We start from the raw sequence: 19,420 nt of genomic DNA, 5'->3' as shown, positions 1-19,420 counted from the left end.
CTATTGAGGAGCTTTTTGATCTCAGGCAAAGAGCAGAACTGGACTTTCTCTTAAGGAAAGAATACAAATAACTGAGGAGTGAAAGGTGGCCTGGGAATTCTCCTTTTATGAAGGGCTTGGTTTATTTCCGAGCTGAATAACTCAGCTCCCTCTGAGCTGCAGTTTTCCAGCACAGTCTGTACTCATGGGAAACCTGCAATGCCACAGTTACCAACTCCATAGATGTCAGTCAATGAAAAAGTATGGCTCAGTGGTGCCAGAGAAAATGCAAGGCAAATGGGGAGAAGCTCTAAGCAAAGGCTGAGTGGATACTGCCAGGGTGGCTGTAGAGAAAGGCACTTTTGGAAGAGGAGACATGGCCTGTGCCCCCCTGCATTATCCAGCTAGCCTCTGTGCTGCAAGGTTTGAAGACAAAGCTCTGGAGTCTCCAGAGGCATGGGCCTACAGCCAGGCTTCACCTCCCTTTCTCCCAGAAGGTGAAAGATTTGTCAATACCCTAGACATGAGGCAGAGTTTTGGATGTACTTACCCATCACAGGTGTATGTTGGACAACTCTAGGGACTTGAGGGTAGCCTTGGAAAAATCGTGTCACACAAAACTCTGGAACAACAACAACAACAAAAACAAACAGAAAAGAAATGCCCCCTTTGGGGCCTGGGAGAAAGGCACACCTCCAGCAGCCATGCCCAAATCAGGGGCTGGTGAGTGCTTGTGGCTGGTGGCATCACTTGAAGGTGCAGCTCCTCAAAGAGGTGGGAAGAGTAAAAATCTTCTTTTTTTTTCTTTTTTTTTATTCACAGGAAAGAGAAGAAAGTAAAAGAAAATCCTCCTGTTGAAGATGCCACAGAACAGAAAAAGGCACTTTCTAATGTCAATCTAATGACAGATATGGCTCAAAGTTCCAGCAGGTGGGAAGGTGCTCCCCACACTTCCAGCAAGCATCCAAGAGAGCAGGGCAGCGTAGGGGCTGTGTCTCTCACTTGGGCAAGCCTTGTAAGGTGTGAATATGGATATGGATATGGATATGGATATGGATATGGATATGGATAAGCACTTGAAAAAAGTCTCATGTGTTTAACACCAAAGAGTGCATTTCAGGCTCTTAACAGTTACCCTGAAACACTTGAAAGTGCAACTTGCATACATTTGAAGAACTCCAGAAAACATAATAAAAGCCAGATGAGCCCAAAGTCTTTCAAAGTACTTTAAAAAAATCTCATGTTTTTATGCAAAGCTAATATCTCTGATTTGTTTTGAGCTGACTCAATAATTTTAAATGGTTGTCTTTGAGAATTGTAAGACCGGTTTAATTTTTTTGTAGGTTTACTCCATAGAAATGCTTAAAAAGCAATAAAGCCAATCTCAATAGCTTTGCTTAAATCCATGACTATATCAGTTCTGTGTTATGGGTACACAGGGAGAAACTAACTGAGTAGGAATTTGTAAGGGATCCCTATAACAATAGTTACATTGTTTGCACACATACACACCATAATAATAACAAGAGAAAAGCAATAGCAACCTTGCAGTTACAAAAATACCAAGTGCCCTTTAAAAATGTATGTGTATATTCTGTGTTTACCCAGATTAACAGTGTCACTAGGGGCTGATACTTTCTGTATGCTGTATCTTCTGTCTGATTTATTAAAGTTTTTTTTTTTTTTTTTCTGGGCTTCTTTTCTTCAAAACTGTGCTTGCTTGTGCCGTATGTTCACCAAGAGGAACCTAAGTTCCACGAGTAAACAACTGGAAGCTGAGAACAGGAGTGTGTAAGAAACCTGGATTAATTTAACGACAGTGCCTTATAATGGAAAATATAAATTCTCCTGCTGCGATTGGTATATACATTCAACAGTTTTATTGTATGTCAGTGCGCATTATTCGGCACAGCTGCCAGAGAGGCATTGCTGAACTGGTGTTTCTCTTCCATGACAAACACCTATTAAGCAGTCAGCATAAACTCCTCTTGTTACAGCCTCTGACATCACCCTCAGGGCAAGCGGACACAGAACAGCGATTGCTGAATCGCGTATGAAAATTATAGTTTTATTGTCTACACAAGTGAAGGTTTAACTCAGATTCCTGTTCGAGTCAGCTCTGTTATAAAGGAGTGATTCTTTCAGGGAACAAACAAGCACAGTACACCATTGTAATCAAAGGAACAGACACTATTTATGTATTGGAAAGCCTTGTTCACAATAGTGCTAACATTCCAATGCCCCAGAAGCCACTATTTTAGCAGCTGTAGAGAAGATAAAGCATGACTAACAAGATGCCATACAGAGTCAGATAGTTTTTCAGAGCACAGATGGAATCATCCCATTTAATATAATTCAGTTTACATGCACGACCAATATGTGGGAATCATGTATTTAATGTTTATATAAGCATTTTCTCCACCGTAGCGTTCAAAGAGTTCCAGTGTCTCTTGGATGAGAACTCCAATATTTTCACGTTTTTGCTGGCCGTATTCTATCCCATCACCTAAATTAACTGGTTAATAAAAGAAAAAAAAATAAAAAGGGAAGAGTTAAATTGAATTTTGTCTTACACTTCAAAATAACGACATAGAAAATTGCAATTGCTGGTCAATTGCAATGAAACTAAATGAAAATGAAAATAATAAAACACATTCTCATATAAGATGAATATAGATTCTCTCTTTCACAGTTCACCTCTAAAACCATTACTTCTTTATATTTAACACTGCTTATTTAAGACAAAATTCTACTGCCAGATGCATATGCACTTTTCTAAAAAAATAATCTAGACTTGTTATGGTTTGAAATCTTAAATAGATATTAGTTTGGGATTGCTCCACATTAGTCATCATATTCACACACTTATGTTGTTCCTGATAGAGGCAACCTGGCTAAAAGAGATTTTTTTTGAGTATAACATGGAGTATAACATCATTCAATTTCAGCTTCCTGAAAAATGTGTAAAATTAAGTCAATGCAAAAGGACAAATTATTGCAGTCCCCAGACACAGGAACATTTACTGCTGCTTTGTCTAACATGGACTAGTAAGGGTGGTACACACTCATGCACACAGATCATAATTCTTTAAAAATCAGTATGAGCATCTGTGATAACAAAACAAGAGCAATAAGAAATAACTTCACCCACAAAGTTGCTGAGAAATTTAAAGAAGGAAAATATTTTTCATCCGGTTTTAAAATAATATTCTGAAAAGTATCTGAAAAAGCATCTGAATATATATTCCAATATATGTATGAAAACAATTTGGAAGGAGCAAAATGTACTCAGACCAGGTTTGGTGTAGTGGGGAGCTGTCACACTGCTCTAGGATCATCCACATGCAGCAGCCAGTGGCCTCACTCTGGGCAGTGGTGACAATGTGCCCGTGCCAACATCTCAAACAATCAGCAGCACTCTCACTCAGCCAGAGAAAGACCCATTTGTCAGGACAATGCAGCTCCTCCGGCAGAGCTGGCCTTTCACATTTGAAACAGGGCAAACACAAAGGCAAGGGTAGATTTTGCCCTCACTGTTGCTTCTAGATCCCCAGGCTGATGCTGTGTAGATGTACAACTGCACCAATCCTCACATCCTCTACTAAATCTAAGCCCAAAGATCTGGATTTAAAACTTGTGGCTTTGTTACCAGCAAAAACTGAGGAACCATGATCATGAAGAAACAGCTGGTGAACCTGGGCAAAAATCATCCTTTTGATGAATTTTTCTGTAAAATATCTGACTTTTTACACATATTTATGTCACTTTACTCTTTATGAAATGGTTTTACAAATACTGATGTGGCATATGAGGACTGTGATTCTGGAGTGGGAAGGAGGTAATTTATTTTTTATGATAATTACTTTAAAGCACACAAATATTTTCCAATACATTAACTGTTAATCTCACTGACATGAAAAGCCAGGGTTGTGACATCAAAATTTATTACAATGAATTTACTGTTATGTTACAAATAACAGAAAATGAGAGTGCACAGAGAACACCAAGAACTATTAGAAAAAGGATTGACTTATACAAAAAGGAAAGCACATCACAATTGGGTGCAATTTAGAATAAACATGCTCTTGCAGAAGGCAACTGAGATAACTGTGCCTCATCACCTGTCTTATATGTGCAGTGCAAGCCCTCCCCAGAACACCTGGAGGTATTTCTGATTTCACCAGTTTGAGCAAAGGAAACCCTGAACCTTGACCTAAGTCTTGGCAAATACATAAAGGAATTACTGACTTTCCAACCATATGTCTATTATCTGTAATTTTAAGCCTACACACATGCTCTGCTAATGAGCTTACACAGCTTTCATCGTTCTTTCAAAGAAGTAGTAAAAAAAATCAGCTGTCTGGAAGTAATGGTGATACATTTCTAAGGAAGTCTGGGGGAGGCCAATGAGAAGCCATGATAATGCTGGGAGCAGAGGTATTTTTCAGAATTGCATGTTATAATCTTTATTATAGAACATAGTCTGTACAAAAAATTATGTCTTAGATGCTTGATTAAAAGGTACCTAAGAGTGTGAGGCAATGATAAAGGAAATAGTCTGCAAGGGAAGACTGAATGTGTGATGTGCAGACCATCATTACAATTTTTTTTCCTGCAGATCATCTGTGTTTTATGAAGGTTTGTATCCTCAAGACTGTCATAATTCACACCAGTGTCATGACACAAGCTACAACCAACAAAACTGGAAAGGTTATGTCAGCATTGATGTCACCTGGTAAGTACTAAAATGGCTATCCTATGTAGTTATAGGAATTAGCAAAGCTTTCATGCAAATATTAAATGCATTAGCCCAAGAGGACAACATCCATTAAATGCGTGAGTCAGAATGATCTGTCCAATGAACCTAAGGGTAAATATCTACTTGTAATAATAATGATTAGTTGGAAAAAAATAGCCATTGAAGTATAAGGGTCTCAGCAAGCCCTTCTCTGGTTTGACTTTATTTCCAAGTTAGTTTGCCTGAAAAGCCAGCTTTGTCAGCCACAAAAATGTTGCATATGTAAAGTGTGAACATGGATCTGGTTCAAACTCTTCATGAAGTTGTCCTTTGTGAGGAAGAATAAATCAACATGAAAATGCTAGGAAGCACATTTGTCACATCTTTGACTCAAAGTGAAACGTCTGGCAAATTCCGTATGCACCAAGAACTCGTTTCAGAACAAATGTTATTTCTATGTTTAGAAGAAATGCATTGAAGAATTACTGACAGATCTAGAGGACTTCAATCAGGATCCCTGATCCCAGGCTTCCTGGATCAAAAAGTTAGTTCCCAATCTCCCAAATCATGCACCAAAGGTTTAATGGTGCTTAAAGTGAAGTGAAAGTCCCTGCACCTGTCGAGACCTGTGTTAGCTGATGCAATCAGCGGCACACCAAGGCCAGGAGCGGCACTCCCTGCCCTGCCAATGCCAGCTGCTGTAGCCAGGGAAACCCTGCTCAGGCCCTCAGGGACTCAACTCAGCCTTTGCCAGGGAACAGAGGAGGATTTGATTTTTGCTATAAAAGGTGGTTTGTATTTGAGTCTAGACATGCTTCTATTCATGATTTGGGATAATTCTGGTGTTATTTGTATTTCATGTAATTTCATTTTAAAATTTCATTAGGGTAATGCTACAAACATAAAATATTACTGCTTTAAAGAAGGGTGAGCAAGTTTCTCTCTATGCACTATAAGCCTGATACGGCAGTTTTGACATCCTGGAGTGGACAAGAAAGGTAAACCAACCCTTAGAGCTCATTTAGATCTATTCTTAACTCTGGACATTTGTTAGCACCTGAAAGTGCCCAAGAAATTCCTTTAGTTTATTAGATTTCACTTCAAGGCAAGCCAAATCTCAAAAAAGAGGAGTTTTTAATCTCCTAAATATGTTGCTTTTAAGTATTTCACAGTTACAAGAGCTTGCTCCTGGTGATGATTGTTCCAAAGGTTCTGCTTTACACAAATTAAGGGCAGGGTTTTCATACACCTGTTATTGCATGGATGTCATAGATCTTGGGATATTAGATTTTCCACAAATGTTAAATATCTGAGGAATGCTTAGTATTGGAACAACATTTAAAAGAAATTTCTGAAGTGACTGTGTAGACAGCCCCATGTTCCCTGTTTAGAGGACATTTTTAATCAAATTGTAAGTCAAATGTAATTCCTTTGTGCTTTACTGAAGAAAGTGTTTCTTTACTGATTCTAAGTGTATATAGTCACACTTGTGTATTTCAGCTTGTCTTGGAACAAATGATTCTTAGCAGAAGTTTTTGAAGTGCTACTAGTTAACAAAGAGCTCTGGTACAACAGTTTTTTGTCGGTTTTCTTTTTTTTTTTTTTTTTTTTTGGTACACAAAACAATAAAACTCCTTGGAAAGATAGGCATCATTCCTTCCTTTTGAGTCTTGAAAAACAAAGATACTGAAAGGTAAGTAAAGTGACTTCCAAGGAAGGTATGAGTCACAAACCATGATTCTCAACTTTTATTGTTGACAATGAAAGTACTATTTATGGTAAAATATAACTAGGGTAAAAATCCATTTTAAGTGGCTCAGTTCACCCTAATCAAACCAGCACGTATTTTCAGCAATTAGAATGACTACAGGAATGTAACATGCTGACCTGAATGTTACTTCAAAACAAAAAATCCCAGCTGCAATGTGATTGAGCCTGTCACATAACAAAATGCAATTAAGCAGTACAAACTAGCATTAAAAAATTTTGAGGAAAATTTCAGGGCTTTCTTTCCTTCTAGGAGTCATCACCAATACCAAGAAATAAATGGAAGCTGATTTCAGCTACAGTCTGACATGCACCCATGTCAGGGTTCACATCATGTAAGTTCACTACTCAGGCACAGTTCAGAGCTTAATTAAGCTTCCAAAGTCTTCTTGTTAGGATAAATTTAATTGTCATAGAATGTGTTGGCTTCCTGACTGGAGTGGGAAATGAAAGCCCTGATGAGTCAGTGTGGGGAGAGAGGAAGGCTCCTTTGCACCACTCCTATCACTGTGACTCAGAACTCTGCTTTGAAATTGTCAGCTCCAGGAAGGATGAGGTAGTTCAGTCTCCGTGTTCATTTAATTGAAAGTCTGTGAAAAGTCACAGGGTAAGAGTCTAAACCCCTCTTGTCTGCTAAGAAACAGTGGGGCATTTCCAGTTCATTTCACTCAGGGCAAGGAAGAGACACCAGGAGGTTATGACTTGTGGTTGCTACTAACCCAGACAGAGAACCCCATGTTCCCTTTGTGAAGGCTCAGAGCAATGTGAACATCAGTTTTAAATGTTCTTTAGGATAAGGCTAGATTATGTACACACAAAGTGCAAACTGGCCTCAGGTAGACTGGTCCCAAAGCTAGACCAGTTGGAAAGAAGAGCTCATAGAGTACTTTGTGTTGGAAGGAATCTCTGGAGTCATCTGGTCCAAATGCTCTGCTCTAAATCAGCCTCATTTCCAAAGTTAGATCATGTTGCTCAGGGTGAAACACCCCCAGTTGCTCAGCACAGAGTGATCCCAGAATGGGAAAGGGTGCAGAAATCCCCTTGGGCTGGTGGAGATTTTTCAGCCATTTCAAATGTGATGGAGGAGAGTGCTACTCCTTAAACATGAACATGTGTTTCATGAAGGACTACTTGCTGGAATTACAAATGTCATAGGGAGAATTATTATCTGTTTTGATACAAAAAAAATCTAAACTTTTGGTGTAGTAACAGATTACCACACATATAACACTGCCTTTGGAAGCTTAATCTTATTCTAGGGAAAGAGGCACAAATTTTGCTGAGAAATTAAAATTTCATTAACACTCTGATTTGAAATCATGAAACATAATTTTATAAACTGAAATGAACACATATATTTCAAAGCACTTTAAAACATTAAGGCTGAATGTATTAATATAACCTGAGAAGGCCAAATCTTTGAATAAGCCTAGACATATTTTTTGACACTATCAACACTTGAGTTCCTTGTCTCTTGCTTTACTTGGCTCTTCCTTCTATTTTTCATCACTAGGGCTGAGTGTTTATCACTTTCCAATGCTACAGTACTGCCGAGATTGCAGAAGAATATTTCAATCCAAGAAGGCATGTATGCTTGGAATTTAAAAAGAATACTAATATAGAGACATTTCAGCTCATCATGTCCTAGAAAGATTTTCTTAATTTTCATTGAAGGCAATTTGCTTTAGCATAAAATACAGATTCTTCCTATAGTTGTCTTCCATATGCAGCCAGCTTTTAGTTATTTTACAAATAAGCATTTACAGTGAAATGAAAGAGCTGTTACTATAAATGCTATTCAGAAAGTCAACAAGTCAGCAAGAAGAGGAAGTGTTCTGATTGGACAGGAAACATGGAAATGATGTTTTACTAATGATGTAAGCTTACTAGAGATAGCTGCAACTACTTGCAAATTGCTGGAATTAAAAAAAAAAAATAACCAACAACCCAACAAAAACCTAAACCAAACAAACCAAAAAACCCAGCTGAAAATGAGCCAACACAGCAGCTGTTATCGCAGTTTTTCCATTTCCAGGAAATGTTATCAATATCACATATAATCCTTTCTAAGCCCAGGTTTTAGGATTTTTTTTTTGCTCTTTGTTTTTTTTTTTTTTTTCCTAGAAGTAAAAGAATGAAAAAGAAGTCACAGGTTTTGTAACAAAATTTATTAGCAAACATATCAATGCAGTAAAAAACAAGTGAATATTTTTTTCCTTTGTAAGTACTTAAACTTCTCCTATTAATTTAGACTTTGAAGTTTGCCTATGTTAGTGCTACAGATCAATATCAAACAAAGCAGAGTTAAATAATCTTAGACAAACAGTATGCTCAACAGGGGAATGGAATTTGGAGGCTGACATCTCATTGGCCTTGGGACAACATTTACTATTGCAAAACAATATTCTAGTCACAAATCATGCTTAACATGCAACGAGAGTTGCACCAGTTATGTGAATCTGATGTTCTGCCAGTTGTTTTAGAGGTATATAAGCTAGTAAAAATGAAATAATATTTTTTTGGTTGGAAGTCATATTTGTGTGTGCAAAATTTGCATAGCTTTGCTGGACTGATGTGAAATATGTTTGTTCATCCCATTATTTTCTCATCCAATATAGCATCATTAATGCAAAAGGAATTAAAACCATGAAAAAACAAATCTTTGCATGTGTGTGGAATAACATAATTTATTTTTTAATGTAATTCAAAGTGACAAACCTGAAAGTTCTCAAGTGTTTCAAAGATCACTGAGTTCAATATGAAACACAATCCTAAACCAGCTAATTTGTGACATTGAGTTACACACATACTTAAACCCAAGATGCTTAGCAAACCATCCTCTTTCCACCAATTGGAAGTTTTTTATTAATGCAACCAAAATGCTTTTAAGGGGAAACCCTATGTTTTCCTTCACAAGCAAAAAGCTCAATAATCCATTACTTTGTGTTAATAACTGCTGCTATGTTTGTACATCTGCCATGAGCTAATGGAAGTGGTTGTGTCTAATTTTGCCATTCAAAATCATTACAATTTAAGAAGTCTATTCAGCCTATTTGCCCATCTAAAATTGCACAGAGAACTAAAACAACTTTAACAACTGCTTTCCTTACTTTGTGACAGAAGGGTGAGCCCTTTTTTGTCAGAGGAAGTTTCACCTCAACATGAGGAAGAACTTCTCTACGTTGAGGAGAGTGCTGGAACAGGCTGCCAAAGGAGGCCCTGGAGTCTCCCTGTCTGGAGACATTCCAAACCCACCTGGACACGTTCCTGGGTCACCTGCTCTGGGTGACCCTGCCTTGGCAGGAGGGGTTGGACCACGTCATCTCCTTTCCTACCTTAACTATTCTGCGATTCTGTGAACACGACCATATAAAAATAGGTCAATGCATTAAAAATTTCTCATCAAAATAATGGGAGCAAGCAGTTGGATATGCCTATAGGTTGCTGAACATGACTAAAGCTGCCAGTTTTCTAGTTTCACTCTTCCCTAAAAAAGCTAAATAAGCAAGATCCTGAAGTCAACAGAGGGTGTTTTAGCAGTGATTTGAGAAAGGACAAGGAGATGAAAGCTATGAATGACTGTGTGGATTTGCCAAGACTTCTTTCATTGCTGTAGGACAAGGACAGAATTTAAGCAGTTTAAAGGACAACTAGCACTGAAACTGGAATGTGCTATTTTATCCTCAAGCCAGACATAAAGGAACACCCTGCTCCACAGGTATCAGTACTATAAAGATCAGGATATCTCCTTCTGGTGTGTCTTTATATTTACATATATATATATATATAGATAGATAGATAGATAGATAGATACGTAAATGAATTGGGTACTCTGATTACTCTTTCTTTGTTTTTCCAGTTGAATTAATTCATATATAGATAAAAAAATAGCCTTCTCATGTTGTGAATTTGCTTTCTTTTTATGAAGGACATAAACATAAATACTTATCAAAAGCTAGTTAACAGCTATGTATTTTACACTGAGAAAAGCATAAATTTTAATTCATAACAGCTTTTCAAGTAAAGAGAAAAAAGCCAATTTTTATATAACTAAAATGTATTATAATGTGTAGTCTTACAGAAATGCAAAACAGATAAAAAGAGAAAAGAAATTGTGTCCCATAGGTGTGGTATTTCTGCAGATTCATGGCTTTTGAATTGGGTAAGTTGAAGCTTTTTGAAAAGAAACCGTACATAGACCACATTCAGACTGAATTTTTTGGGTTTTTTTGAGCTTTAGGGACCTGAATTAAGTGTGAAAAAAGAAAAGCGAATTAGAACTATTTCATCAGTGACTTTGAACTAGAAAACACTCAATCTCCTTCTTGTCTAAATCACACCAGTACCAGGTGATAGTGGATATTTACATGTCAGTAACCTGACTTAGACCACTTATTCAGATTTTGTAGACTGACACACTCTTGCAATGCACAGCAAAACCTATTGTTTTGCCACTTAAATAATGTTTATAAGATTACTTTCTTTACTATCTCATATAAAATCATTATTTACTGTGCCACTAAAGATATCACAGACTCTAGGCTGTGTTTATTAAAATGTACTCCTAATGTTTTCACAAAGGGATCACGGTGTTATTAAAACACAAGCATTTTAATAAGGCATAAATACATCTGTTTGTAACAATGAAGTAATTGCATACAATTAGTGCATATAAAACCAACAGGATGGGAAATGATGAGCAGTTTTTTGAGGTAAAATTAGTATTGACATATATTAAAATAGTTTAAAAGAAAACTATTTTTAATATATCCCATATGTTTATTTTATTACAGCTAATTACTTTTCTTCATTGTTTTAAGAAAATAGAGATATTTCAGTAAAAATTATTAATTAAAGGCTATTTTTTCCATTCCAGACAGCATTTTTTCTGATAAAAATAAAAATTAAACAAAGGTCCTAGAAATAGGAGTAAGAATGAAGAATATATTTTTCTGATTTCCAGTGTTCATGACACGATTCTATTATTGGCATGTATGAATATATAAAAACATGTATTTATACATGTAAATACATATTTACATTATATAAATTATATTTATATTTATTCATATATATATTTGTATATTTTAATATATATAATAAATATATATAGGATAAAAACGCTGCTCCTTCTTGCTTACACTTGAAAAATTGCAATCATCCAGAAGCATATAGTGCCTTAAGGTTGTTGAAAAAAAGACCTTTAAACATCTGTTCTGGAACTACACATGGGAGTAAAAGTGGCTTTTCTGTGTGCAAAGAGGATACATGACATGCTGAGCACTGTGAATTGGAACCTGGCTAACACTGATCATACAGGTGTCATAGCAGAGACAGCCTCCAACTGCTAACAATGCAGCACCTCGGGTTCACTTTGTAATGCTTCTCTTAATATCCTTCCACTTCATTACTAAAGCAGTGAACCTCAACACTCATGCTTAAAAAAAGAAAATACCTTTGCTTTTCAGGTGAATTTGTAGTTGCTTGTCCAAAACTGCTGCACATATCATGTATCTATAGGCAGTGAAGTAGTTACAGAAATCTCATGTCCTCTGAACTGGTCATTTGAGCATTTGCTATTCTGATTTGCTTCCATGCCAGCATTTTAAAGCATGAGAGATTTTTGTCATTTATCATTCTCCAGCCAATCCTGGAAAATATGACCATTTTTGTGCTCTAACATTGCTAAAGCATGCTACATCTTGTAACCACAATCTTAATTCCCTATTCATCACTCCTTCATCTTGCAGTCCTTCCAGCCCCGGTGCCTGACAAGCTTCCAGCTGCTTGGCCTGCGAAGGAAAACGGCTCCCACACACACACACACACATACATGGCACGTCAGGTCAGCGAGAAAGAGACAAGAGAAGAGGCAACTGATATGGCTGAATGCTCTTGGTCAGCTCAGGCTGGCCTAGAGCTTTCAAACAGCCAAGAAAATAGTTTTACAGCACAGCGAAGCACAATGTGCTTGAATATTTGAAGTTTGCATTTTCATGTATTATAATGAAGTGCAAAAGTAAAAAGCTGTCAAGAAAATTCTTCCATGGCAACTTAAATATGCTTTCGCACACTTGGGTGATCTGAGAGTACATGCGCACATTGTAATCAGCTTTACATTAATAACAATAAAATGTCCATTCCTATGAAGGAAAGTCATGAAGGGGTTTTTAGATAAATTTGGGACACCTTGCAAAGATAACCTGGAAGTCAGCATGACTAATATCTAAGTAGGAAATATTTCAAGAGTAATATTCTCTTGAAGTTTCCCTGAAATGCTTATTGCTTAGTGGATAGGGTCAGCATCTAGAAGAAGAAAGAAGTAACATCTCACAAAATTCTTTTATCGCTTTTCTCCAGCAGACCACAGATGGCTGTTTCATCTTCTATGTTATTTAATGCTAATGGCTGCAGTGAGTTTACAGGTCTCTGACCCAACTCTGCAGCTGCACTGCTGCTGAATTGGTACCCATGAAAGCAGTACCTTAAGATAAAGACAAAATTCTGCATCAGAAAAATATCACTGAGCATTTTTGGACAACAGTAGCTAGAGCAGAATGGTGATTTTTGAAGGAAATAACAATGTTATTTTAAGGGAAAAGAATAACATACATTAGTCTCAATAAAATAATGTGAGGAAAATTCATGAGTCACCAAGAAATGTCATCACTGGATGGTGGTATCTAGAAAGGTCCTCCTGAATTACTTGTCCTAACACAGCCAAAGTTTATTGGGTGCTTGACTGATAAGTAAAATTGACATTTCTTGTCCCAGGGAGAAGAATGTGGGCATGGGAGAAGTATAAGACAAACAAAGGCTGAAAGTGGAGGAAGGGAAGCCAGGGACATTCCTTTGGCTAGTTAATTTTCTGAAATATGCTTCATAAAGGTTCTAACTATATGAATATATGCATTATGGTTTAACATAATAATTCCACAATGTAACTAAAAATATCCCATTGGATTCCAATTGACATGTTATATCTGAGCCTGTTGACTCTCTGCTGTAATTCTGTAGCAAAACATGGTTAAAGGGTAGATAGGCTTATCTGCACATGTGATGCTAGAACCCAATATCTTTGCTTTACAGTTATGAGTAAGAATCTTACCTACTTACTAACTCCCAAGTCTACTTTGGAAATGATTAGAATGGAATGTCAACTGCATTAATGCAAGCACAGGGCTCTTACAGGAAGGTGGGTATCAGCTAAAGAATTGACTTCATAACATAGAGGAGGTGAACTGAACCTGTTACCAGTATGTGAGAAGAGAGGTACCAACAGCCTCCCAGTGCTTGAGACCTCTTCTTTGCTACTGTATTCTTTTCCTTTAATTGTATAGATTAAACAAACAAACAAATAAAACCCAAAAAAACCCCACCAAAAAACAAACAAACAAAAAGAAAACGCCACCCCAAAAGTGTAACCCATAAATCTTTTGCTGTTTTTTTAATATCCTCATTTTACAGAGGCATAAGCTTTCCTCTCTACCTAATATCAAAAAATGCAGAGAAGTCAGTAAGTTCAGACATGCTTGTTATCAGATCTAGTGCCTCAGCCATCTGCCTCAACAGTTCCTGAAACTGCTGATAGTTGTCTGGCAGAGATTATAACCACTGTCACTCAGTCCTGAGAAGACACTGAAGAAGTCAAGCTAATATTAATTTATTTACATATCTTTGCCCTTGTAATCTATCTCTGTCTAGCAGTCAGAATGGCTTAAACTGGGGTTAAGGTTCTAGTTCTGTAGGGGAAATGGCACGAGAAGATAAAAACTTGATTTTATAGGAGAGGAACAATAATAGCACTCACAATTTTCAGCTAACAGACTGACTTAACTTCACACATCCACAGAAGACAACTGTGAAAACAGGCAGAATTAGAGACACCGGGCAGGAGACAACACTGTGGTATAAATCTTTAACAGCCAGAACAGAAATGTAGACCATGTCAGGAATTGCAGCACCTAATACCTGTGGGCTCTGCAGGGGACTCAGTAGGGTTGCATTAAATTTACCTCTCAGCATGTAGTAGGAGTTGGATTCCCAAGAGCAGTGTTCAGGTGAGTGAAGGGCTGATCAGTGGGTCTCACAGAGGCAGCCAGTGGGGATCAGGGAGCAGAAGACCTTTTCTCTGAGACTTAAATATTTGCATTCGGCCTGGAGCTACAGCCCAGGAGTTTTCCTGATGGTAGATAGCTATTGCCATTCCTTCTGGGTGAGACTGAATGATTTCTTCAAAAGCAAGTTGTGTCACGAAACTCTAGTGATGCCTGTTTCCCACGTGTGTGTGCTGATTTTGCACTACACCTCTTTACAAGGACAACTTGTTTTCCACGAGTTCTACCAGCTAATAGAGGGTATGAGCTAAGGCATGTTTTTGACAACTTGTATCTCTTGCATACCCTACCCACAGCTCTCTCACCAGGACCTGAATTTGGATCCCTCCCTCCTACCCAGACGCTTATTTTTCCAGCAGCTTTGCCCCTTTTTCAGTTTGACTGAATTTGGACAATGAGTTTAAAAGCTATGTGAGTTGAGGGGGCGGCTGGGAAGATTTACAGAAAAGAATAACCTTATGACCCATTAAGCCTGGTGTTTTTAAAGCAGGCAAAAAAAAGAAAAAAAAAAAAAAAAAAAAAAGAAAAAAAGAAAAAAAAAAAAGAGCAAGGGCAGAAATGGCTGCCTTAGTTTTTATAGTTTGAAAACTTAGTGATGAAGCACCCTCCCAGGAAGCAGTAACAAGCCCAGCCTATGTGGTTTCAAATCTGCATCTTTCATGATCAGGGAGATTTCACCTAATTATCAAATTATTTAATCATGGAGAAAGGCTCTTGTGACCTCTACCTTATGATTTGGCAAGGAAGCAGCTGTGGAGACAGACCTATTGTTATACTATAAACTTGTGCCAATATTTCAGAAAAACACAAAGTTTAGCACCTGAATCCAATTTTCAGCAGCTACCTGAGTGGGTCAATCCTGAGTCTTTAGCAGTTCCCAAATGAAGGCTGCAGTGAATCAGAACATCTGTACATGAGGCTAGATATTTAAATGTCTAAATACATATTTTCATGAATACAGTCTACAGTGCCAATTTTTAAGTGTTTTGACTTGAACTAACTTCCTAACAGATGGTTATTCTGAATCTATCTTCATTTATTTAGGGCTGTTTATGTTTTTACGGATATAATAAATGATCTAAAGCTTATTCCTTGTCTATTTATTTATATTTTAATAACAGTTAAAGATATTGTTGTACTGCACAATTTATAGAAATGATATAAAGATGGTCTTTTTGTGTTGTACTTACATGAGATCCCTCTGAATGTTCAAGGAAAAACTACTATGACCATAAGACAAAGTGAGCAAGCATAAATGAGATGTAAGAATCATCTATATTATTGTAATTGTAAGTGAGATGTTGCCATAAACATCCCCCAAAATACATGAAATCAAAAAAAGAGGAGAAAATACAGGAAGATAGATAAAATATTTAAATATGTATATGAGAAGCTTTGGAAAGTGGAATTCAACAAAATTTATGGAAATTTTCCCAATAAGATAAAGCTCATGATATATAAAATGCTGGGTTTGGTATCATAAGCAGATATAGGTTTGACTCAGCAAACTGTCATGAAAATGTGTAAGTGATTGCAAAATCAGGACTAAAGAGTGTTTATTTATTTCAAAACATTTCCTAACTAAAGAAATAAGCATATACAAAGTATTAAGAAATGAAGGGTATAAAACTGCTGCCAGCGATAGTCATTTCTCACCATGTAAATCAATGAGTTTCAGAAAAGTAAATGAGAGAGTTAGCTTTTCTCTGCCCACTACAGTGATTAATTAGCTTATTTCCAATAAGAAAAGTACTAGCTATGTTGTTATCTCGTAGCTTTTTTCACATTATCAACAGCACCAGAAAACAACAGCTATCCCTTACACCTCTAAAAGCAAAAGGCACATGTGACCATGAAACACTCTGAGACTTCAGTAAAAAATGTCATGAGAAAGAAAATTCCTCCACTTTGAAGTTGTATTTGTTTATATGTAAGTTTTAATATCCAGGGAAAGCAAAGCTTCCTGTAATAATTTTCTTACATTACTATGACATGCATTTCTAATGCATGGTTTTAACTACAATTGTCTAAAGAAGGTTCAGAAGATATTAAGAATTGCCAACTTTTATTATACAACTTTACATGCACTGTAACACCTCTGCATTTGTATCAAGAAATCAGATCAGAAAGGAAAGACAAGAAATTTTCCCACTGAATGACAAAGTTGGTTTATTTCCATAAGCCAAATAAATTTTTCAGGAAACATAAACTCAAAAAATTATTGATGTAGAACAGTTTTTATCACATCAGCTGCAGGACTCCACTGGGGAAAACAGAAAGGAGAAGCCCTTAGGCCACATTTTGTGTGACCTAATTCTTTCAAGGGTGTGTTTCTGCAAATTTTTAGGAAGTGACAATGCAAATGAACAACAGTTCCCACTGTGATGTTTTCATGGAATTTCTGCATAACCTCCAAACAGCAGACTTTGCACCAATACTACAGTACACAGTTTTGTTGTAGTGTTTAATTACTTTTGGATGTAAATGAGCAGAAAAACAATTATCACACACCCAGCAGAAGAAATGGTTATGCTTCTATAAATTTCTGGTATTCTACTGCTGTGATTGTCAATTTAAAGTTTCAGTCTCTGTGCTGCTGCCAGTTAATGATTAGTCTACTAAATTTTGGTGAAATTGCACTCCAGTCAAGGGAAATGAAGTAAGAAGATGAGGGAAAAAAGAAACTAATATTTTGGAACTCTAATTAGAGTAGCAGGGCCAGTGCTGGACTTAGCTGTGATGAGGTTGACTTTCTATTAAACTCAATACGCTGAATTCACTGAGAGGAAGATCAAATGCCATGATTTCATTTTCATGGGTGATGTGTTAATAGGAGTGGGATTAACTTCTTCCTCCTGTAGTGATTTTTTTTTACATTAATGCAAATCAGAATGCAATCATTCTTCCCTTTGCCAGTATAGTTCTAAAATCTGTCACTTTACTTTCAGAAGGTGCCATGCAGCTTATTTTGAAGGAAATCACATTGCTTTAACAGAGGAAGAAAAAAAACATTCTATTGACTTCAGCATCATCAGCAATGTCTTCCAGAAATACATTTTAAGAACTTCCTATGTCAGACAACCATTTCTCACTTATATGGTTTTAACTCACGCTGCTTTGTTTCTAAATGAGTACTTGCAGCAAGTGAATGTGCTTTCATTTAGCAACTCAAGTTTTCCATTTAAACAACTAAAGATTGCATTTGAGTCATAGCTGATAAAAGCATGCTAATAAAATTCTTTAAAAATTAATATAATTGGATTTTATCTCAAAATAGTAATACCTCTGCAAAATACCCCCCAAATCCCAGAAAAATACAAGCCAAACCCTCTCCCCAAACCAATACCCTGATACTGAACTCTGTATTTCTTCCCTAGAACATGGATGTATTATATTATTTCACTTTTCCTTTAAAAGTGTTAATGGGCATTAACCACATCTATTACTAGCCATATATGCTGAAATACTTCAGGGTTCCTGACATATGATGTCACACTTGGTACAATAAGTATTGATAATAAAACCTGCTTGAATGCCAATAAATACATATTGTGGAGAAATATTATACATGAAGCTTCATCCTTCCACCTACAATTATTTAATACAGAAAGATCCAAGCCATATATAATTTAGATAAGGCAGAATAGCATTTTAAATGAAAAAGGTCAGATGCATGTACTACACATTTTTCATTTTAAATTGTGCACAAAGTCTACTTGTAGACCTTTGAAATTGATGGCAAATGTAAGTGTTTATTCAGCTGGAACTTTAAGTATTTCATATATAATGCATATGTTCCTGAATTAGTTTAAATTTGCTACTACAAACAAATACTGGGATGTTGTGCACACATCTCAAGTATTCTATACAGCAGATTAAAAATGTGAAATGGACATTAATTCCCTAATGCTTCATAATGTCTATTCAATAGTAAAAGAAATCAATAGAATTTTGTATCTGATTTTCTAAGAGAACCACAACACCCCACTTCTTACACAAAGAAAATCTAAGGAATGCATTATATTTAATTTTTTTTCCTTCTTTTTGAATGTTTTGTTCTGAGGATTTTCTCAAAAATTATTTTGAGAAACATCTTTAACAAAAATACTTCTATTGGCAGGGTTATTTTCTTTGGGGAATAACTTTGATAGTCCAAAATCTTCGATGTGCCAATAGTTCCACCATATTGTTTATTTATCTCAAAAATGTTCTTAGCTTTCACTTGTCCCAGTGTCTCACATGAATCAGCTCTTAAAATACAGAAGTTGTACAAATTCACATTCTATCAAGATACAAAATGTCAAGAAGAGACTATTGAATTAAATTTTGCTAAAGCTATCATCTTCCAACCTATCCCCTTATACTGATGGATTCTCCTGTTAGCTAGAGCACCAAAGCAGTTCACTTGGATAGCTTGGCATTCAATCATAGAATGACTGAACAGTTAAAATTTTTGAAAAATGCCCTTTCCCACCTAAGGTTGACTCCAAAGCTGTACCTGAGGCTGTTGTCTTATGATTAGGTCCTGTTTTTTTTCATTGAAAACTGCCTGAATGAATTACTGGCATTTATATTACTTCAACAGAAGTACCACAAACACTGAGTGTTGTTATCCTTTAAAATGGTCAGGCCAAAGATGTGGTCTCTATCCGTGAAAGTCCTGTAAGAAATGTTTTTCCCCATGCGCTGCAGAATATATTTATACGTGAGAAGACTCATCCTCAGTTGTTCTCTTTTGTATTAATCATGGATCTATCAATCTGGAAAACAAAACTCATGGGAGCAGAAGATAGGCTAATTCAATAAACAGAACAAAAGA

At 36.5% G+C, this 19,420-nt stretch overlaps 1 protein-coding gene across 2 annotated transcripts in view; it reads right to left on the bottom strand.

Moving 5' to 3' along the window:
- Positions 1 to 2,293: 2,293 nt before the first annotated feature.
- PACRG (parkin coregulated) overlaps positions 2,294 to 19,420 on the bottom strand; it is a 210,668-nt gene continuing 193,541 nt past the window's right edge. For both annotated transcript variants that reach the window (XR_009418218.1, XM_059469672.1), the window contains one exon: positions 2,294 to 2,494. Coding sequence is in view for 1 of the 2 variants with exons in the window: in XM_059469672.1 (XP_059325655.1) it covers positions 2,340 to 2,494 (155 nt within the window). In the remaining variant the exon portion in view is untranslated. The remainder of the gene's footprint in view (positions 2,495 to 19,420) is intronic.

Source organism: Ammospiza nelsoni, chromosome 3, assembly GCF_027579445.1.
Source record: "Ammospiza nelsoni isolate bAmmNel1 chromosome 3, bAmmNel1.pri, whole genome shotgun sequence".
NCBI classification, from domain to species: domain Eukaryota; kingdom Metazoa; phylum Chordata; class Aves; order Passeriformes; family Passerellidae; genus Ammospiza; species Ammospiza nelsoni.
Note: the sequence above shows the minus strand (reverse complement) of the source record. Positions and strands in the feature narration are given on the sequence as shown.